Source organism: Dendrobium catenatum, unplaced genomic scaffold (genome assembly GCF_001605985.2).
Source record: "Dendrobium catenatum unplaced genomic scaffold, ASM160598v2 fragScaff_scaffold_621, whole genome shotgun sequence".
Lineage (NCBI taxonomy): Eukaryota > Viridiplantae > Streptophyta > Magnoliopsida > Asparagales > Orchidaceae > Dendrobium > Dendrobium catenatum.
In genome coordinates this window covers 10,724,299-10,747,517 of record NW_021319083.1, presented here as the reverse complement: position 1 = coordinate 10,747,517, position 23,219 = coordinate 10,724,299, and the positions used below count along the sequence as shown (strand labels likewise).

The 23,219-nt window shown below is 34.7% G+C and overlaps 1 protein-coding gene across 1 annotated transcript in view; it reads left to right on the top strand.

The window, feature by feature from the left end:
* LOC110113390 (methyl-CpG-binding domain-containing protein 9) overlaps window positions 1-23,219 on the top strand; it is a 69,651-nt gene that overhangs the window by 16,458 nt on the left and 29,974 nt on the right. Inside the window, exons 2-6 of the mRNA XM_020845953.2 lie at window positions 908-1,604; window positions 1,716-2,861; window positions 2,982-3,665; window positions 15,275-15,580; window positions 15,842-16,177. Coding sequence (XP_020701612.1) covers window positions 908-1,604; window positions 1,716-2,861; window positions 2,982-3,665; window positions 15,275-15,580; window positions 15,842-16,177 — 3,169 coding nt within the window. The remainder of the gene's footprint in view (window positions 1-907; window positions 1,605-1,715; window positions 2,862-2,981; window positions 3,666-15,274; window positions 15,581-15,841; window positions 16,178-23,219) is intronic.

Here is a 23,219-nt window from a genome sequence, read left to right as displayed (position 1 = left end):
AAAAGGCATGAATGAATGAGCATTATGAGGAAATGCTTTTATTGATATTGAATTCAACTATTGTGCAGGATTTTCTGCTGGATAAGCCTTCTTAGATTTATTTATTTTGTTAATTTTACTCACCTATTTTATTTGTTGACATTGAAGTTCGTCAGGCCATTCTTAGCCTTATCCCTGTTATTTGCGATTATATAATGAATACTTATTCTTCTGTATTTCTGATTGAGTGTTGCATGAGGTGTTATATCTATATTGTGCAAATTTTTTTTTGCTTAACTTCTATTTATCACATTTTTTCTACCCTTCCTCCTTTCTAATATTTCCTCATTAATTTATCTATTTTATGGGTGCATTTTCTATCATTTTTTGTGCATGTCTAAACCACTTAAGTTTATTCCCCACTATATTATTATTTTTTCGATGCTACTCTTACTGTCCTTTTAATAAATCATTCCCTGCTCCATTCTTCTTTCCTAATTTTATGACGCATCCTTCTTATTGAATATTGTTGCACCAATATGTTTGTTCATTAAGGTCTGCACTTCTTTACAGGCATCACATGTTTCTTGTTTGTGCTGACACCCTTTTTTAAAATTTTATTTAATTCTCTTTTATCAGGATTTGCATTTCTGCATAAAAGCATATTTGGAACTTCACCTAATTGTCAATGGTCGACCATATTTTCATTAATTGCTTTTTTGGGGGCATTTAATCCTAAACATTTAACCCTATTTCAGATAAATGATCTTGCGTTTGAAGCACTTTCTCTTTTGCTATTTCTTTTTTAATGATTTGATGTTATGTTGGTAAGGGCTAGTTTTTTTAGGCTCTTTGTTCTATGCTTGGTTTATTTATCGGCATCTTCTATGTGGCTTACCTTATTATGACTGCTTCTTTTGTTCTCCAGACCTAATGAAACTGTTTTGAGTGGAGCAAGCCCACAAGATTTAAATCCAAATATTGGTCACCCAATGAATACATTTGCTATAGGAAATAGTACTGGTATGGTGGGGAAGGTAAACAATTCAGAAGCTGCTCCACCCCTTGCGGCAGATACAACCAATGTTTGTGAAGGCCTGCTTTTAGGAAGTTCTATTAGGAGTAGATATCCTGTTAATAGTGGTACAGTGTCCAGTCATTCACAGGGGGACATCTTTCTCTGTTCCTTGAGAGATTTTGTAGCTCAAAAAGGAGGCTGTCTGGGTGATGGCTGGCATGTAGAATTTAAACAATCTGCTAACAGTTCTGATTCATATGCAGTTTATTGTGCTCCTGATGGTAGGAGATTTGAGTCGGTGTTTGATGTTACTCGTTATCTTGGCTTAACCTTTAACGCCCAGTCTATAGAGATTGAAAAAAGGGATGCTGTTTCTGGATTAGTACAGAGATCATTGCCTTCTCGAAGAAGGAAAAGAGACTTTTCACAAATCTCAACTTTAGAAACTTCCTCTAAAAATCTGAAGAGCATTACTAGCAACTTTGATAGGGAGCATTCTTCTGATGCTGAGATTTTGCACCCTCAGTTCTCTTGTGTCAGGAATGTTTCAAGAGTTACTGATAATCCCCCTGAGGAAATGTGTGGCTCTATCTCTCAAAGTTCTCTGGTAGGTATCTTTCTTTTTATATTACTATGTTTTTTAATCATTATGGTTTCCTTTCATTTCTATCATGGTGATGTGCTGAAAGTTCCTATTTGGCATGTCGTACATTTCCAGGTTGCTCTTCCTGTTCAGTTTGAAGATTTCTTTATTAGCTGTTTTGGAAAAATTGATTTACGAATGGCTTATCATAACAACTGTCAGATTTGGCCTGTAGGATACAAATCTATTTGGCATGATAAAATTACTGGATCAGTTTTTGAGTCTGAGGTATTTGATGGTGGTGATTCTGGTCCTATATTCAGAGTAAAAAGAGTTCCTTGTTCATTATTTTCCATTCCAAGTGGGGCGACTACTATTTTACATAACACGGCTGCTGGAACTGATGCTACCGTAGGAATGGATGAAAGTTTGCTTTCTGATGCGGTTGACAGAGATGATGACATTATGATGCTCATCTGTGATCCTAGTCCTGCGGACAACAATTTGTTATCTTTGTTCAGTGGTGATGATGGTGAATCACCTTATGTTTGCTCTATTCAAATTGATACTCAAGAGTCCATTGTGTCAACTATCTCTTGTGATGGTTGTCATGTTGAAAGGCGTGGTGCTATTTCAAACAGGAACTCTAGCTTAATGGATAACATTGGGGAATTCTATGTTGAAGGAAGATCTTCTACTGCAGTATGGAAAATGGTTTCGGAAACTGTTCTAAATGCATGTCATGAAGTGTTCAGTAGGATAGGATGCGTGCGGTTTGGTTGCAAGCACGACTCCAGTGGTTTTCCATCTAAACCAAATAATGTTGCTGCCAAACAAGTTCATTCAAATGGCTCATTAGCTAGATTCTCATGTGCTTCTGGACCTCTGAATATTCCTCAACTAATTAAAAATGATACTGTACTAGAATCTACGTGCAAAGCTTTGTTAGAATGGTTGGATGGGGATAGATTTGGGTTGGACATGGGTTTTGTACAAGAAATGCTTGAAACGCTTCCTGGATCCCATGCTTGTTCTAGATACCTGTTTCTAAAGGATAGGAAAGATTCATTTATACCTTGGACAATTGGAGGTGGTCTGCTGGTAGCTGCACCAAAGAATGGAGAAAAGGGGGAGGAAATAGCATTAGATAGTTTACAGGAAGGGAGCAAAGGATCTGTCCTACCGGAATTTGATGAGTCTCAAGCATGTCACCGCAGGCTTCCATATGGGCGACCTTTGAGCAATAAGCTTCCTTGTGATCTTGTTGGGGATGTTTATCAGGTGTTTTCTTTAGTGATTAGAAACTTAGTTTAGTAAGGTTACCTTTATCATGTTCGTGTGGATCTTTAATCTGTTTCATTGAACTTCTCTGACTTCTTTATGTTTTTCTGTTTATGATAGATATGGGAATTCCTTTGTCGTTTTCATGAGATTTTGGGCCTCAAAGAGCATTTGGATTTTGATGAACTTGAAGATGAACTAGTTGATCCATGGCCTTGTGTTCCTAATAATTTATCTTCATCTGAAAAGCAGAGTCATGATTCTAGAGAAGGAATTTCTCAAGCAAATGGAAATGCCGTTGGATCATTTTATACACATGATTCGTGTGAGAGTTTTGATAGAGATAACACATTCACATTCATTCCTATTGAAAATTCAGCACTGAGGGAAGTCGACCAAGTGAAGCTGGCAGCTCGTACTTATGGGAGGTGCACAGGTCTAGCTCTGACAAAAATTCATACTTCACTACTAAAAGTGCTAATTGGCGAACTCTTGAATAAAGTTGCAGTTTACGTAGATCCAAATGCTGATGCTAGGGAATCAAAACCAAGACGTGGAAGAAAGAAGGATGTGGATAACAGTCACATAAAAGATGCAAAATTGGAGACACCAACTTTTAATGAGTTCACATGGCCAGAGTTAGCTCGTAGATATGTCTTAGCTGTCTCATTACTTAATGGCTGCACTGATTCATCAGAATCTTACAGCCGGGAAGGTGCAAAGGTGTTCCGCTGCTTGCAAGGTGATGGTGGTGTTCTTTGTGGTTCACTTTCTGGAATAGCTGCTATGGAAGCTGATGCACTGGTAAGAGAAAACAGTAATTTCTATTGCATATTTTGCTTTGCAGAACTTCATCCAACTAAAAGAAAAACTTCAACACTTTGATGATGATGGAGAGTTTTAATTTCCATTTGATCATCTTAATCGATTGCATTTTATTAAGACTTGCTTGGAGAATTTCATTATGAAGCAGATACGTTTTAACTTATAAATCAGGAAGTTGTTGACTTAAAATATTGAATCTTAATTTTCAGGTGCAGTGCAAGTTACTGTTCGTTTATGCTGATTTTATGAATGGCATCATTTATCATTCAAAATAACGATAAAAGGGCATCATCTGTAGCAACTCTAGCATTTTTAACGTCTTCTTATTTCTCTTTAATATTGCATATCTGAGTGACATGGAACTTTATAGTAGAACTTTTTGAAGTTTATTTATGTGTAACCATTAATGATATGCATACTGAGATCATACTGCTTATATTGGGCAATGACTTTGATAGGAAACACTTGTATTTGATAGGAAACACTTGTAGATCTTCTGAAAAATAGCGAGAATAGTGACTGGACTGCTGTCCACAGCAGGAAAACACAGCAAAAAGCAGTTTAACAGCAGTATTTCAGAGGAAATTTGAAAGAAAACTCAAAACAAGATTTGTATTCCACTAGACGATGAATAAAATACCAAGATACAATTGATCCTCAATTCGAGAGGAGGATCGATCTCTCCCAAATCTCTAGACGCCACTAGAGCCCTAAGAAAACCTAAATCTAAGAGATCTCAAATTTCAGCCAAATTCAAGATACCCAAACCCTAGAAAAATAAACTATTTAATGCATACAAATCAAAAGGAATTCCCTAAATAGTCCCTACAATCAATTTCCCTCCTAAACTTCCTCAAAATTCCTTCCTAAAACAGTCCCGCAAGGCGAGCGGCTCGTGCGGCCTCCGCCTAGGCGGAAACTTCCGCCATTTCGTGTCTGGGCCGGTCCCGCGTGGACCGGCTGGACTGGTCTAACAGACTTCTCCGATTGTTATTATTATTATTTTTTTATGTAGGTGGAATTTCTCTCAGTTCACCATAATTTAATTATTATACTGATCCGAGTTATTCACAAGTAACGCATATCTCATGCTTCCAAAGAATTTATATACGTAAAAATTTGTTTTTTGTGTTACCGTCACATTATTGATATCTAGAAAGTTCCCTTTTATTAGATATGTTGTCAGCTTGTCATCCATTATTACATATTGTCGTGACGCTCCTTCTTGTGTTGTCTTGCGCCTGCTTGCCCTAGCCTCCTTCAACTTTGTTACTTCTCTAGGGTCACAATTTTGTGGAGAAGTCTTCTTGTAGGCAGGAATTTGTTTGTCCGTAGCAACCTTATTTTCTTGTTGTTCTCTAGGTGATTATATTAATTGAGTAGCATATCTGAATAATGTTGTAAATTCAGCTTCATATTGTATAACTGATCTATCTCCCTGCACCAGTCTCATAAATTTATCCAGCATATGCTTCCTTGCAGAAAGCGGCACGATCTAATCTCTGAACATTTGTATAAAATCATCCCACTTAATTTGCATATAAAAAAATTCCTCTAGTTTTGTTTTGATGCTGACATCTCCACCATCTTTTTGCTTCTCCATCAAGTGCAAAGTTTGCCAAGAAAAATTTTCTGTCCCTTGGACAAAACATTCATTCTAAAATCTTTTTAATTCTTTTATAACCATTTTTCAACTTCAATTGGTCTCTTAATTCTCTTAAATAATGGATGTCTCATATCTTGAAACAGTTTTAGATACTTATCCATAGTCATTCCACCACCATTGCTACTTCCTGATGGTTGATTCATTGAATCTTGAATAAACTGAATCATAGATGTCATCATTTGTGTAAGTGCATCAGGGTTAACATTAACATTAAGCACTGACCTTTACTCTACTTCCTCCTTTCCTCCACTTCCTCCTCTTCTCCAGAACCATTTTGGTTATTGTTTACAATAAGACAATTTATTTGCATTAAATCTTTAAATCATTAATAGTCATCCTAATAACTCTTCAAGTATGTTTCATATCCTAATTGGACTCTGATAACACTTTTGCCACGACCTAGCCCAGATGCTCGAATTAACGAGGTAGGAACTAAAAGTCGGATGGTATAATAATTCAATATAATTCATACACAACACAACATACAATTTTTTCATTTTTTCTGAAAAGCCACTATATACACAGTCCAAAAATTCTATTCATTTTTCATTTTAAAAGAAAACTAAAATTTACATCAGATGATTTACCTGTTTTCATTATTGCGTCGCCTTTTATTGACAAACTATTCCCTTTCAGCCATTAATAATTTTGAAGATTTACCTGAAAAATCAAATTCGTGAGTTAAAGTAAACTCAGTGGATATTTTTTACATGTAAATGTTAAAAAATAATTTAACATGGATAAGTACAATACATATAATCTTTGATATATGTCTATTAATTTAACATTTACTAAATATTTTCTTTCTTTGGAATGTATATCATATTACATCATGTATAATGTATTCCTTTTCCATTTTAACATGTATTCCTTTTCCAAATTTTCATCAGTACAATAGCACCGTTTAAATGTATCAAAGGTACAACTATTTTCATTACCTTTTCTATTTCCATTTAACATGCACGGGTACGTTGCTTCCCCAGCTAGTACCATACGGGGGTGAACTCTTGTAATTTGCAATACATTTTTCTTATTATATTCACATATGTTTTATTTCCATACGTATATAACTTTTGTCTTTTCTTTTCTTTTCCATATTTTATTTTCCATTTAATCATTATTTATTGCATATATATATATATAACCTTTCACTTTAATGAAACTTTCAAATATTTATAACAAATACAATTGATTAGAAAACTATATAATCATAAGATATTTATACCTTCAACATTTGTAATTTATGCAAATAATCAAATATTTAGAAGACTGTATGCATAAAATAAAATCTTGAAATAACATAATTTACATACTTTATTCTCTTCTTCCAATATTCATCCTTTAATTGTTCACAAATATAATGATTTAATTAAATATTAAATCTCAATTTGAATGACTCAACAAATATTTGATTTCTTACATACCTCACCACAAATTTTCTTTCTTGTTGAATCCTTGAAGAATCCAACTCCTTTAACTTGATCTCTTTCTCTTCTAGATTTCTAAAATTAAACAATATAAATTTTCATGGAATGCGATTTAATAACAAATTTAATATAAAAGGATTTTTTTTACTTACAAAAAAGTGATTTTCCAAATCCCAAAATCTTTCTCTTACTCTCTCAAAATCTCTTCCCCTTGCTTTAAAATTTCTTTATCTTCCTTAAATAAAACATCACTTGCTTTAGATGAAGTAAAATGATGAAATTTATACAAAAATGGAAAGAAATTTTTTAACAAACCTTCTTCCATCTTTCCCTCGGTCGTTCCTCTTGTTTCTTCTTAATATCCACTTTTTTAGCAATAGGAATGAAGTGGATTTGATGATTCTTATCCCCAAATGCGATTGATTGCTAAAAAAAACGAAAGGAAAACTCCCAATCCTCCCACGCAAGCGTTGTGCAGTTCCAGACTTCCACCCTCTATTCACGAACGTCTCTTCTGTTTCGCGAAAGGCTTCGACCCCTTTCTTTTAATAGGTCTGAACCGGCTGAACCGAATAAGATATTATAGAATTAATAACCAAGGAGCTAGAGTTAGGCACTATTGCGAATTTAAAAGAATAAGAAGATGAAGTGATACCTACAAGAGGCTAGTACCTATTGGTGGAGTCATTTCTAGTGATGCTATGGTTTTCAACCTTTTTATTTCTTTTGTGCGACTCAATTAGTATTTTTTGTGTTACCTTTTTCACATGCATTATATATATGCATATCTTTGTTATTTTGTTTGATCTCCTTGTATTGTCCTGTTTTTGCCTGATGTTTTGTCATGAATCTTATAACATTTTTATTTTGAGGAAGGAGTTATGCTTTGCGAGGAGTCGCCCGATTTCATTCCTGCACTCAATCCTTCGTTCAGAAATGGGAGCCACTCTAACGTTCGGCCCGTTCTAGTCGCGCGTCCTGTCCGTCTGTCTCTTCCAGTTGAGTTGCAGTTATATTAAGGTTGGCTGGTTCAATTGAACCGGCAAATTAAACCGATTCTTACAACCATCATAAAATTTATCGAATAATCATGACATGAATCCTTCAATACATTATGATAATGATAGGTCGTTCCTTGAAAGCTTGACACTATATGGCCTGAATATTGCGATAAGTGTCAAGGGTCGCTGCATTGGCGCTCGAGTGTAGTGTTAAATAGGCAAGGGTTTCCCCATCATGGATGTATGCGGGCAAAGAAGCTAGTTCAGGAAACTAGAGCTCGGATAGGATCTTGGAATGTAGGTTCTTTTAAAGGAAAATTAATGAAATTAATTGATATTATGATTCATAGGAATAAATATTTTATGCATTCAGGAAACTAAATGAGTTAGAGAGAAGGCTAAGGAGATTGATAGTTTAGGATTTAAACTTTGATATTCATATAGAAGTCATACTAGGAATGGTGTATGCGTGATTATAGATAAGAGTTTGAAGGATAATGTCATAAAAAATGATAGAATTGGAGACAAATTATATGTTTAAAGATTATTGTTGATGCTAAGATTATTAATATTATAAGTGTTTATGCTTCTTAAGTTGGTTTTAGATGTGTTTAAATTAAAATTTTGGAATAATTTAGAATAATTAATTAAAAAAATGCATCTTTAACAAAGAGTTTCTATTGGAGGAGATTTAAATGAACTTATTGGTAGAAAGGTAGAGGATTTTAAAAGTATTCATAGTGGTTATGGATTTGGAGCAATTGATGAAGGTGATAAGACTATGTTAGATTTAACTCTAGCTTATGATTTTGTAATTGTTAATACTTTATTTAAGAAAAGAGATGAACATCTCATTAATTTTATAGAATGGATATAATAAATTCAGATTTATTATTTTCTTATAAGAAAAATAGATCTTTTAGATTACAAAGATTGTAAATTTATTCTGAATGAAAGTTTATGTACACAATATCGCCTATTAGTTTTGGACTTTAAGATGAAGGGGCAACATATGAAAAATATAATAAAACATTATTCTAAGATTAGATGGAGTCATTTAAAGAACACTAATAATAATATTTTTGAGAGTAAGATTCGAGATCTTAAGATTTTGTTTGTACATGAGGAAGCAAATTTTATGTTGGAAAAAGTTGTTAGTAATATTAAGAATGTTGCAAAGGATATGCTTTGAATTCAAAAGAAAAAAACTCGTAATAATAAAAATAGTTGGTGGTAGAATCAAAATGTGCAAGAAAAGATAAAAAATAAGAAACATTGTTATAATAATTGGTTTAAATGTAAAAGCTTTGAAAATTAGGAAATATATAAAGAGGCCCGTAAGGTGTCTTAAAAAGCAATCTGTAATGCAACGATTTTAGCTTTTAATTATTTATATAATATATTCGATTCTTAAGAGAGTGAAAGATATATCTATAAGTTAGCCAAACAAAGAGATAAGAGTAGTTAGGATTTAGTTCAAGTAAAATGCATGAAGGATGAAGATAAAAAAATATTATTTTTTAGAAGAGGATATTCAACAAAGGTGAATGAGATATTTTACTAAGCTTTTCAATGAAGATTGTAAGAATACGATTGATTTTAGTGACCTTAGCACTTTAAATGAAAATATAGATTATTAGTAAAACTGAAGTTAGAGTGGCTTTAAAGAAAATGAAAGGTGAAAAAATCATTGGACCTGATGATATTCCCATAGAGGTGTGGAAATGCTTAAGAGATGAAGGAATTTCTTGGCTTAATAAACTTTTTAATATTATTTTGAAGACTAAAAAGATGCCAGATGAGTGGAGATTGAGTGTGTTGATTCCTATTTTTAAGAATAAAGATGATGCACAAGATTGTGCGAATTATAGAGGAATTAATTTAATGTGTCATACTTTAAAACTTTGGAGAAGAGTTATGGAGCATATGTTATGACGTGATACTAATATTTTTCAAAATCAATTTAGATTCATGCATGGTAGGTCTACTATGGAAGCTATTCATTTATTGAAAGGGTTGATGGAGAAGTTTAGAGAGAATAAGGAGGATCTACATATGATATTTATTGATTTAGAAAAAGTATATGGTAAAGTTCCAAAAGAAGTGCTATGGAGAATTCTAGAGAAGAAAACAATTAATAATGCTTATATTCAAGTCATTAGAGTTATGCATGCATGAGCTATTACTTGTTCAAACACAAGGTAGTTTGACTAAGTATTTGTCTGTTTCAGTTGGATTGCATCAAGGATCAGCCTTAAGCCCTCATATCTTTGCTTTAGTCATGGATGTTCTTACTAGACATTTGCAGGAGGATGTACCCTGGTGGATGCTTTTTGCTGATGATGTTCTTCTTGTTGATAAGACTAGAGAGGGAATTGAAGGTAAACTCGAATATTAGAGGTCAACCTTAGAGTCTAAAGGTTTTCGTTTGAGTAGATCTAAAACCGAATACATAGAGTGTAATTTTAGTAGTAGTAGATCTAGTGGGGGGTTTGTGACTTAGAGTTTAAATGTTTTCGTTTGAGTTGCTCCAGTGACAGATAATTTTTGAGTGAGTCGCCTTAGATGATCTGGTTATGTAAAACAGCGGCCTTCTGATGACCTTGTTAGGAGAGTAGTTGTAGACCTTAGAAGACTTTGTTAGAAAATATTAGAAATGACATTTCTTTGTTAGATTTAAATGAGATATTTACTCTTAATAGGACACAATGGAGAAAAAGGATTCATGTAGCCGACCCCACGTAGTGGGATAAAGGCTTAATGTTGTTGTTGTATTAATGTCACGTGAGTTTTATTTCTTGTCAGATTTTCTCTTTATTGAGATGTCATTTGGCATGTATTAAAGGCAAGAGGGAATTTAGGGCATGTGATGAAATTCTCACTGCCTTTCTACTTTCTACTTCCACTCTTTATAAGTGATGCAACCAATAAATTGTTAAAATTACATACAAACTAGGACACCTTCCAAAATACCACAAAATACCAAAATACAACAATTAAACAAAAAACAACTTCACTTTAATAATTGAAAGACGACACATACAAACTTAGAACTTAGAAACACTTAAAAATGCTTTTCATTTGTCGAGAAGAAAGATACAAGTGGTATGGAACTTGCGGAGAGAAGAAAGAGGTAAGAAGCCCGAGACGAAAGAGAGGACAAGCTCGCAAGCTTTCCCAAGAAGAAAAGGAATGGAACTAGCTTACAAGCTTTTACAAGAAGAAAACCCTCAGGTTTTGGCTCCAAAAAGTATCATATAACTCTCTCTTTTTAAGCACCAAAACATCTTATATATATAGGAGAAAAGGGGCAGCCAAACAGCCCAAAACTACCTCCAACCAATCCAATCAGGACTGGGGAAATGGAAGGCCAGCAAACGGTCCAGGAGCAGCACCCGAAGGGCCACACAGGGAATCGGAAAGGCAACCATGGGAGACAGGAACGGGCACCACAGGGAATCGGAACAGGCAGCCAAGGGGGGAAGGAACCATCCACGGGAAAAGGAGCCAGGTGGGGGAAACCAAAAGGCCAAGGGAAGGGGAAAGAATAAGAATTCACTCCACATAATGAGCTAAAAAGTAGAACTTCCCATAGTAATGAGCTGAAAAAACGGCAGCTCAAGCATTAATGAGCTATAACATAGCAGCCCAAGAGCTTTGGCACATAAGTTAACCCCCCCCCCCCCCCCCCCCAAACCCCCCCCCCCCCCGTCCCCCCCCAAGAGACCCTCTTGTATGTAGAATTGGAATTTAAATGCAATCTGCTTTTGCAAAAAACTCTTCTATTTCTTATCCTGTTTTGGAGTCCCCCCTCATGTCTTATTCTTCCAAAAACAATAAATTCTCAAACTCTCATGCAAGCCACACAAACAAATTGAGAAGATAGAACATGGTTGCTATTAATCCACTATGTAGGCTATTAGGTTAGCTTTAACCCAAAAAAATGGCTTGAAATATTTAAGCACCACCGATCCTTCACTAAAGATGCCAATACTTATCAACAGTAATTAAAGTTTGAAGTTTTAGAATGGTTGTATTCTTGATACCGTTTATGCTGAAGTTTTCACTTTGTTTTTTTAGTAACGTGTCAACAATCTCCTTATGTATTTTTCTCTTGCTTGGGGTGGAAGATGCATCTTAATTATCCATAAATCTTTTTTTTTTTCTGTGAACCACCTGGCTTCCCACTAGAGGTTGGGAAAATAAAATACGAGCAATTGATTTTTTACTATGCTTTCAAATGTCAGTTTCAATATCAGCTTCAAACATGGGGATCTTTTGACATATTATTATCAAAATTTAAAAATGCGAAGTTGGGAACTTAGATGTTTTGTTTATTGAGACGTGTGTTAGCCTCAAGTGGGATTGGGGTGTAAGTCTAAAAAAAAAAAGTAATTCATAAAATGCTATTAAATTTCAGCATATCAACTCAGCTCATCATTGAAAGCCATAAATTCCAACAATAAGAAAAAACAGAGCAAATCTTAGTATTTAGTATTAATCTAATACTTAAATTAAAATCAATTTAAAAATATAAAAATAGTAAATAATGAAAGAAAACTATCTCCTACCCATAAAGCTTGACGTGGAAGTCTATGCCCACTTGTTGGCACTTGCTTCATACATTAATTGATTGATTAGCATGCGATTTCTTTGACTCTCGCTTGCGGATGCTTGCCAGCACTCGACTACTCTCACTTACAAGTGGTCGCTCTCCTCCCAAATTGCTCCCCTCTATCGCTAAATTGGTTTAAATTCTAAACCTAAAAACTTGGAAATGAGAATTTGACTCTTAACAGGACACAATGGAGAAAAAATGATTCATGTAGCCAACACCACGTATTGGATAAAGGCTTGATGTTGTTGTTGTTGAATTAGTGTCATGTGAGTTTTATTTCTTGTCAGATTTTCTCTTTATTGAGATGTCATTTGGCATGTATTAAAGGCAAGAGGGAATTTAGGGCATTTGATGAAATTCTCACCGCCTTTGTACTTCCACTCTATATAATTTGCTTTTGCAAAAAATTCTTCTATTTTTATCCTGTTTTGGAGTTCCCCATCATCTCTTCTTCTTCCAAAAATAGTAAATTTTCAAACTCTCATGCAAGCCACACAACCAAATTGAGAAGATAGAAGATGGTTGCTATTAATCCACTATGTAGGCTATTAGGTTGAGCTTTAACCCGAATAAAGGTTTGAAATATCTGAGCACCACCGATCCTTCACTACAGATGCCAATACTTATCAAAAGTAATTAAAGTTTGAAGTTTTAGAATGGTGGTATTCTTGATACCGTTTATGCTGAAGTTTCTTCCCTTTGTTTTTTTTAGTAATTTGTCAACAATCTCCTTGTGTATTTTTCTCTTGCTTGGGGTGGAAGATGCATCTTAATTATCCATAAATATTTTTTTCTTGTGAACTACCTGGCTTCCCATTAGAGGTTGGGAAAATAAAATACAGGCAATTGATTTTTTGCCATGCTTTCAAATGTCAGTTTCAATATCAGCTTCAAACATGGGGATCTTTTGACATATTATTATCAAAATTTAAAAATGCGAAATTGGGAACTTAGATGTTTTACCTCATTGAGATGAGGTGTTAGCCTCAATTGGGATTGGGGTGTAAGTCTAAAAAAAAGGCAATTCATAAAATGCTATAAAATTTCAGCATATTAACTTAGCTCATCAATAAAAGCAACTAAATCCTACAATAAGAAAAAATGAGCAAATCTTAGTATTTAATATTAATTTAATACTTAATTAAAAATCAATTTAAAAATTAAAAATAGTAAATAATGAAAGAAAACTAGCACCCACCCACAAAGCTTGACGTGGAAGTCTAAGTCCACTTGTAAGCACTTGCTTCCTACAGTAATTGATTGATTAGCATGCGATTTCCTTGACTCTCGGTTGTAGATGCTCGCCAGCATTTAACTACTCTCACTTACAAGTGCTCGCTCTCCTCCAAATTGCTCCCCTCTATCGCCATATTGGTTTAAATTCTAAACCTAAAGACTTGGAAAAAATTATTTGCCCACCCCCATGCATGATATTAGCATGATATCCATATCTCTAGGATACTCACTGTTCTATACGCTTGTTATTAGCTTGTAGGATGAATTTCTTTTAATTTGTTGATGCAAACTTATGTAATGGTGTTATCATGCATCCTTTTCACATTCTAGTTAAAATATTTGTTGTTTGGAAACAAAAATAAAAGTATATTTTATTGAAGTAAATGGTAATTTAAGATTTTTGCCTCATGATTTGAGGCATGTCTCAAATGAAAAAGTGTAAGTCTCACCCAAGCTAGAATTTTTTTAAGTTTTAAAGCGCTTACTAGACATAGGGGTGTAAGTGAGCTGAGCCGGCTTCTGTGCCGGCTCGAGCTCGATTCGTTTATGGGCTCGCGAGTCGAGCTTATCGAGCTCACGAGCCGAGCTCGAGAGCTCGAGCTCGAGTTCGAGCTCGTTTTGTAAACGAGCTCGAGTTCGTGCTTGATGAAGCTTGACTCGTGAGCTCACGAGCCTGCTTGAACTACTGTTAAATTTTTTTTTGAATCATTAATATTTTTATTATATTTAAAAGTTTTAAAAAAATTTAATGTAATATTCAACAACAGCGTAATAAAAAAATTCTCGAACATCAATACCAATAAATGCTAATAAATGAAAACAACTTTTTAGTTACTAAAACAATGAAATTTTCAAAAAATATATATAATTTAAAAGATGTGAAGAAAAGTAGCTTTCTTTTCTAATAAATGCTGAAGGCTCTTGAGCTCAAGCCAGCAACCTTCTTTGTTCGAGTTCCGTGTCGGCTATCCACATGTTCGAAATGGGCGGGAAAATCAAAACCGGGCGGGAAAGTGATGAACGGGAAATCGTGTGTCTCGACGAGCTCGATATAGTGTCGCGAGTCGAGCTCGACCACCCCTGACTCGAGCTCGACTCGACTCGTTTAGACCCCTAACTAGACACCTCATGGTGAGGCATTCCTCGAACACTTTTTAAACCTTGAGTATCCTAAAAGGCTTCGTGGAAAAATTAAAAAAAAAAGTTACGTGATTGTAAATAGAAATATCATATGGTGCTTCCATCTCAAGGTATTGTTGTTTTCGTAGTCCTAGTTTAACCATGTAATCTTATATTATACCTGCGCCATCTTGTGTTATTGAAAATTATTTATCATGACAAGCAGCAGTGTAGATACATGGTTTTGCTGCATTGACATGCCTATTAGCTTTACTGGGAAGTACCAGTTGAAGGTGCTTTATTAGTTTACTCATGGATCAGACTTCTCTCTCTTTTTTCAGCTGTGGCTTTTATGTTTGGGAGTTGACTCTCCTTGTTCAATGAATTGTCAATCTATTCTATACTTTCGTTTGTGTATTTTGTAATATCTTTGATTTTGTTTTTATTGTAAATATTTGTAAGGTTATGAACCTGGAGATACATTTTAAGCGTGTAGGCTTACTAATTTGTAAAATTATCAGCTGCTTGCAGAGGCTGAAAGGCAAATATCTGATTCAGCAAAACATGATGTTGAAGTTTTGAAAGTTGATTTCAAGTATTCTGAAGCAGGGGGTGGTTGTGAACCAACTGTTGATACTGCTTGCAGCCTTCCTGAGTGGGCGCAACCTTTGGAACCTGTTAGAAAGCTACCTACTAATGTTGGGACTAGGATCAGAAGGTGCATCTATAATTCTCTAGAGAAGGATCCTCCAGATTGGGCAAAGGAAATTCTGCAGCATTCAATCAGCAAGGAAGTTTACAAAGGGAATGCATCCGGGCCTACCAAGGTTAAGTAGTCTTTTTTTTATCGCTTTACACCTTGATTTTTCAATTGAAATATTAAGACAAAGATTCATTGAATACTCTGGCGAACCTTTATTTCCTCTGTTGTTTTCCTATACTCTGATGAGGTTTTATTTCTTTTTGTGCATACATGTCGTCACTATAGCTGTGCTTTTTTCAATGCATCATCTTGTTTTTCTACTTCTGTTTTATTTAATATGGAAATTATGTGCTTAATCCTATTTTTCTGATTGGTTTTGGCACAGAAAGCGGTTTTGTCTGTGTTGGCCCAGGCAACTGCAGGAAGTGTACATCAGAAGTTCCACAAGAGACAGAAAGAGAAATGCCCCATTTCTGTGTCGGATGCAATTATGAAAAAATGTCGCATTGTGCTGCGCTCTGCTATATTGGGTGATGAATCAAAAGTATTCTGCAATTTAATTGGCACTTCCTTACTGAACCCCAATGACAATGAGGATGAAGGCATTCTTGGTTCGCCTGCCATGGTTTCTCGCCCTTTGGACTTCCGCACTATAGATTTAAGACTGGATGTTGGGTCTTATGGTGGTTCTCATGAAGCTTTTGTTGAGGATGTTCGAGAGGTCTGATTTTCCTATTTCTTCATTTAATTAACATTGAAAGTTCATTTACTTGCCATGAATTCTGTCCTTATAGTGTTGATTGTTTTATAAATAATACTTTATACTTTATACTTCCAATATATATATATATATATATATAAGTTTAGCTATGTCTTCTTGATAAACACATGCATGCCACCAAGAAGACTCACCTTCCTTTGGAGTTTTCTTGATCAGTCCTTGGATTTCTTTCCTGAACTGGTTCTCCAAAATCTATCCACCTGACAGCCTGCAGTCCTTCATCATCCCCCATCACCAAGCCTTGTTAAGCTTCAGCAGTTTTCTGTCTCAGGTAGCCGCAGCAGCTTCACAACAATCTCCAGCCATGGTAGTCCTCAGCCTCTGCATGTACAAGGTGCAGTCCCTCCTATTAATCAGAAAACTTCCAGTAGTCCGCCTCCTACAGAATATAATCTTCAGCAATCCTTTCTCCACCTTTCTTTCCACTGGTTCTTAACAGAATATGCACCATTGCTAGCAAGGAAAGAAATGGAAACCAGAGAACTGGAGGGGGAATTGAAGAGGAGAAGAGGTTAACTAGGAAAGAAAATGAATTGTCCTACACCATGGGGGTGAGGGTGTATTTAAACCATATCTCAAAGTATTTCTATACATTGAAGTTTATACAAATAATCCCAAAACAAACTGACTAATAACAGCTTTATTCAGAAAACTAAGTAGAAATTTAGGACCAAAACAATAATCTCCAGAGTGGTTCTTTAATTCACAAAGATCTAAGCAAACATCTATCACTATCCTCAACAACACTAAACAATGTTGAAATTCTGATGAAGCCAGCGTTTTTTTTAACATATATGATGCATTGTCATCTATTAGAATCCTTGTGAACTCCATATCCCCTTGATAATATGGATTTTTACATTCATATGCTTAATCTTTTCATGATCATGGGATTCTTGGAGAGGAATAATGTGCTGTGATTATTACAAAACACAAGCACAAGAGTGAGCATGTGCTGAATCAACAATTTAGTAAAATATCTTTTATGGCTTCTCATGCAACAATGTATTCAGTTTCAATTATAAAAAATGCCACAATTGGTTGCAAATTTGCCTTCCAATTAAGAATATTTTTGAACACCTTAAGCACATAACTTGTAAGGAATCTTGAGTATCAAAGCATCCAACAAAATTTGAATTTACATACCTTGTAATCACTTCTTCTACAAAATCATATTTTTCATACCTCAATGTTTAGGTCATGGTTTCAATAAGTATCTTAGCACCTATTTTGTAGCTTCCAAATGATGTCTCCCTAGATTAGCCATGAACCTGCTTATAACAAGTTGTTGCATATATGACACTACCTTGTAATCACTAGCTTATCAAAGCATCAACAACAATAACAACAACATCAATCTTTTATCCCACTATGTGGGGTCGGCCATATGAATTATTTTTCTCAAATGTCATTTCTAATATTTTCTAGTCAAGTCTTTTTAGGTCTACCTCTACCTTTCTTAACATAGGCAATCACTAGCTTATCAAAGCAGCCAACAAAATTTTAATCCACAACTTGTAATCACTTCATCTACAAAATCATTTTTTTTTCATATCTCAATCTTTAGGTTGTGGTCGCATTGAAGTACCTTAGCACCTATTTTGTAGCTTCCAAATGATGTCTCCCTAAATTAGCCATGAACCTGCTTATAACAAATCATGTCATGCATGATACATGACACTACCAATAATATTTTGGTGGGAAATCTTCTTCATATATAGTCTTTCAATATCAGTACCTGGTGCTTGATCCTTGCTGAAGATAAAATATTGTGCTAAAGGTGTAGAAGCATTCAGAAGTTGCTTCCCCATACCCATTCACAAGCCTTTTGTTGTATGTACCTTGTGACAAGAACAATTCTCAATATTCTTTATTTTTGTTGATCTCCATTTTAAGAATTCTCTTGGTAGATCAATAAGGTCATTTGTTTCAAGCCCCATTTAAAAAGGCGAAATCGGGAATCGAGATGTTTTGCCTTGATGAGGCAACACATAAGAATTGAGGTGGATTGAGACGTAACTCTAGAAACGAAAAAATAAAATATTAAAAAAATATAAATAATTCTTAAAAATGATAAAAATAAAATAAACTATCAACATAATGGTTTATTTGAAAGTAAAAATTATTATCATATGAACATTTGGAACAAGATTCAAATTAAATACTCACTTAAAACTTAACTACTCCTTAAGGATGAAGTCCTAAGGCAGTTTCATCGTAATTTTGATATTCTTGAGAAGAATCCTTGTAGTTAAGTCAAAGTCATCTTCAAAATTTTTTTAAACTATAATATTTTTTTTCTTATCGTCTATACCAATTAATATTACGGTAGATATAATTTAAAATAAAATGATAAATTAATAACACAAAATAATTCATTGTATTTAAGAGTACCTTTTGATTTATTTGAATGTCCAACCTCACTTTGGTTTTTTCCTTTTATATAATTATGAAGTAGTAGCTGCTCAATGTCAACATTGATTTGTTCATTCTCCTCATCAACATAAGTATGTCATTCATCATCAGCTTCAAGAATATTAGTACTGATTGAGTGATTGTTATTCATCATCAAATTGTAAGTCATGAACAACTAAATAATCAAATTTCTCATCAATAGTTATTTGCTTTTGTAATTTGATGTGCCAATCATATAGTTTTTTGTTAAACATTAATATAAACAAGCTTGTTCATACGTCCTGCAACCAATCAATTTCTTCTCTTAGTATGAATTTGGTTGAAGGCGCTTCAATTACGTTCACGTGCAAAAGCTAAACATATTAGACTATGAACTTCAACTATAAATGCTTTTAGTTTGGAAACATCATCTCTAAATTTAGTTCACCAATGTTTTATATTGAATAAAAAATTAAATTATTAACATGTATTCAAGTAGAAAGCTAAAACGTAAACATTCAAATTTACAATTAGAAATGAATGCAAACGTATTGGGAGAACGTGTTTTGTAACATACTTGAGTTGCAATAAATAAAATATTTCATTCTTTAAAAGAAAATTCTCAGGGTGATTATTTGTTTTATGATAGGCATATTCAGGAACAAGTTTATTTATGCATGAATATAAATCAAATTTACCTCTTTATCTACACGAGAATTCTTATCATAATGAAATTGACGGTTTAAATAATATGCAGCAGCATGTAAGTATTGTTGTAACTAACGATCTCACTTTTCATTTATAGTTTCTCAAAATTCATTGTAGGCTCCTTCTTGACGTACCAAATCTCTTGCTATGTCCTTCTTAGCTTTATTTATAACTTAATAAATAACTCCCATTGCCGGGGCCTTTTCTTATTCAACCATTCTTAATACCTTAACTAAAGTCTGGTAGTTTTCAGAGCATACTTTGTACTTCACCAAAAAGAATAATCTTTCATAACAATCTCTATCACTTGCTTTCCTTATTATTTTTTGCCCAAGAATTTATTTCCCATTATTTAGAATCAAACATGGCTTCTAATGATTGCCTTAACTTATTAAATTTTTGCAAAGTTAAATATGTAGTTGCAAATCTAGTGATTACAGGTTGAATAATTTTTTCATCAGTGCACTTTCTCATTAAACTGAGCTCCCAAGAGTGATTGTAGATAAATTGACGTACAATTTTCACTTTTAATACAATAGATTTATTTTATGGCAATTACTGGTAGGGGCGTCAATTATTGACGCAAGCCGATAAGTCGACCCAAATTCGACCCAGAAAATCCGAGTTTGGGTCAATCCATTTAACAAACGGGTCAAGTTTAGGTTCTAATTTTCGACTTGTTTGAAAAATCGGGTCAACTCGCTAACTCGATGATGTAGACAAGGGGGGGGGGCAACTCATGTCCAAAATAAATCAATTTTTGACTTCCCTCGAGTTTACAAGCTCAATCAAAATTGAGCTGAAATTTTAGCTCATTTATGAGCTGGTCTTTAGTTCACTTATTGAACTAAGGGTTAGCTCATTATTAGCTAACATTTTAGTTCTTATTTATCTTTTTATTAAATGTTATTTCTATAGTTTTTTATTGTTTTTATTTATGATGTCTTTTGGGTTCCAAAAGGGCTTTTGGAATCCCGAGAAAGTTGTTTCGTTTTCCCATGCTGTGGCTCCTTGGCTTCCACCATGGGTTGCTGTTTTCCGTGCCTTAGTCCCTTGGATTTCCGGCCGGTTGCTGGTTTTCCGAGCCTGGGAGTTTTCCCGTGGCTGTGGCGCCATGGTTCCGTGTGGCCTCCTTGGCTCCCGCGGTTGCTCCTTCGGTTCTTGGACTTGGGATGTTTTTCCGTAAAAAGTAATAGGGTTTTATGGGTTGTGATGTTTGGAATTCCAATGAGAATTCAATGTTTTGTCTTTTGGTATTCCCCTTTCATACCTATAAATATGAGGGGTTATGTATTGTTTTAAGAATGTAATGAAATGTTATTTTTGGAAAAGCTATAACCTGCGGGTTTGCTTGGAAAAGCTTGCGAGCTTTGTCCGTCTTCTTTCTCATTCCCTCCGAAAATCTTGCGAGCTCTTTCCAACATTTCATCTTGGCTTCTAACCTCTTTCGTCTCTCCGCAAGTGCCACTCCATATGTATCCTTCTTCTCTAAGTGAAGCAAGTTTAGGGTGTCTTTAATTTCGAGTCATTGTAATTTGTTTAAGTGTACGAGTCGTCTCTGTAAGTTTTTTTTTTAATTTCTAAATCTATGTTAGATTTGAAATATAAGAGTTTGTTCTAAAATCTCTAGTCAATTCCCTTCTTCTTTTTGGTTTCTTTTGGGTTGTCTATGTGGGTTCAAGAGATATAGGCCCCTTATATTTCTTGCCCTCATCATTTTGGTATCAGAGCAAGTTAGGAAGTCCTAGGATTTGGTCGTCAAATTATGGTTTGTCAAATTAGTTTGTCAAGTTTTATTTTGTTTGTCAAGTCAAGTCTTGTCGTTAGTCTTGTCTTAAGTTTAAGTTTAGATTATTTTTTGAGTCAGTCAAAAATGGAAAACAACAAAAAAAATAGTTTCATTCATGGAAGAAAACGATCATGACAATCCTGATGTCCCTCTCCCGTTGGACAGATGGATTCCTACAGAAGGTGATTCAACTGATCTGCTTCAAGACTGTCTATACAAGCTTCAATATCACATGTTCCTATGTGATAAAAAATTCAAGAAGGGAAAAGATATCTACAACAACAGTTCAAGAAGGAACATGAAGAAATTTTAAAAAATTTGAAGAAAAGATCAAAGAACTGGATGCTCCGTCTCCACCTCCTCAAGAACAACCAGAACTGACTCATCGGGAGCTGAGTCCTCAAGAAGGGGAGTCTGATGTAGACAAGGGGGGGGGGGTACCCCACACTGGCAGACCTTCCCCGCACTGGCAAACCTTGCACCGCATCACGACTTGCGCAACTCGCACTAGCAGATCCCCCCCACATCGCACTGGCAGACCTCACATTGCGTTCTCCTGCCCTCTGCCTCACCCAAGTCACATGTTGGGTTGGGTCTATGTACAGATTTTTGACCCATTTGTTTAATCAGGTCGGGTTCGAGTTGGATCAGTTTCGGGTATGTCCCATGCTCGACCTGAAAACCCATTTTGACACCCTAACTAAGAGTGTAAGCAAGTCAAGCTGACTTGTCAACCTACTGGATAAATGGCTCGTGTGCTGAGCTTGATAAGCTAACGAGCCAAGCTTGAGCTAGCCCTGAATCGAATCGTTAGCTTGTGAGCTGACTCGTTTAAAAATTTTTAATATAAAACATACTTAAAATATATTAGCATTCAGGATTTTAAGTATAAAGTTGTTGAAAATATTTGAAAATTATATCTCACTTTCTTATATTAAGTGATTATTAATTCTCTTATAATTTCGCATTCTTTTTACCATTATATTATAATAATTACTTAAATCATAATCATTTTCTTTCTTTCATAATAAATGAGTCGGGATCCATCTCGAACTCGTTGAATAAAGTTCGAGCTCGAACTTGATTAATTAATTAAGCTCAAACTCAAGCTCAAGCTAAGGGTGACTTGAGCTCAGCTCGACTCATTTTCACCCATAATGTCAACTATCCCAATGTCTCAAGTATTTAATATATGCAGTGTGCAACATATGAAGTCTATTAATGGTGCTTCGTCTTTTTCATTAACAATTTTGTTGGCCACTTGTATTATCTGTAACAACTTGAACTACCAATGTTTCTCCTATTTACTCAACAATTTCATCCAACTTTTCAAATAGCAGTTGTGCATCTTTTACGAAAGCTGAAGCATTAATAGATTTTAGAAATACAATATCTTAAGAATTGCTAACAAGTAAGTTGATGATGTTTCTATGTCGAATATTTGATAAGCCATCTGACATTACGGTCACTCCTGTCTCAACCCATGTCTTCTTCGCTCCATCAACCCTGCTAGTCGTTGTCATGACTTCATCTAACATTCAAATCGTCAACTCAAATATGCTAGGAATCTCCAGGCTTCAACCATAACTCCCAACAGATCAAAGTATGTTGATCTATTATGGACTCCTAGCAACATTTTCATTAAAACACATAGCAATGTCCAAACAAACTCTATTCTTTAATTCCTTTGTAACGGTTGGAGGAGGAATAAATTGAGAGTTAATATTTTTTCTTCATCATCATGCAACTCAACACATCTATTTAGTCATCGGGTGCCTCTATTAGAAGAAACAAAATGTCTTACACTACTTGATTCATCATGTTGGGAGCCGAAATATGAACTATTCCTAATCATCTCGTCCATATTTCTTTGTCACCTCTTTAGCGGTGGCTAAGTTATTCAAATAATCAATACATTTTTTTTTTCACTTCATCAGGCACATTCACACAGTCCAATGTTGATATGTATGCAAGCCAAGTGATCCTTAAGCCTCTAACACCCCTAGTTATCCGCTTATCACAAAAAAAAAATGCATTTAATGTAAACATACCTCTAGTTACTTTCACCTGGTTCTTCAACTTGAGTGCCAT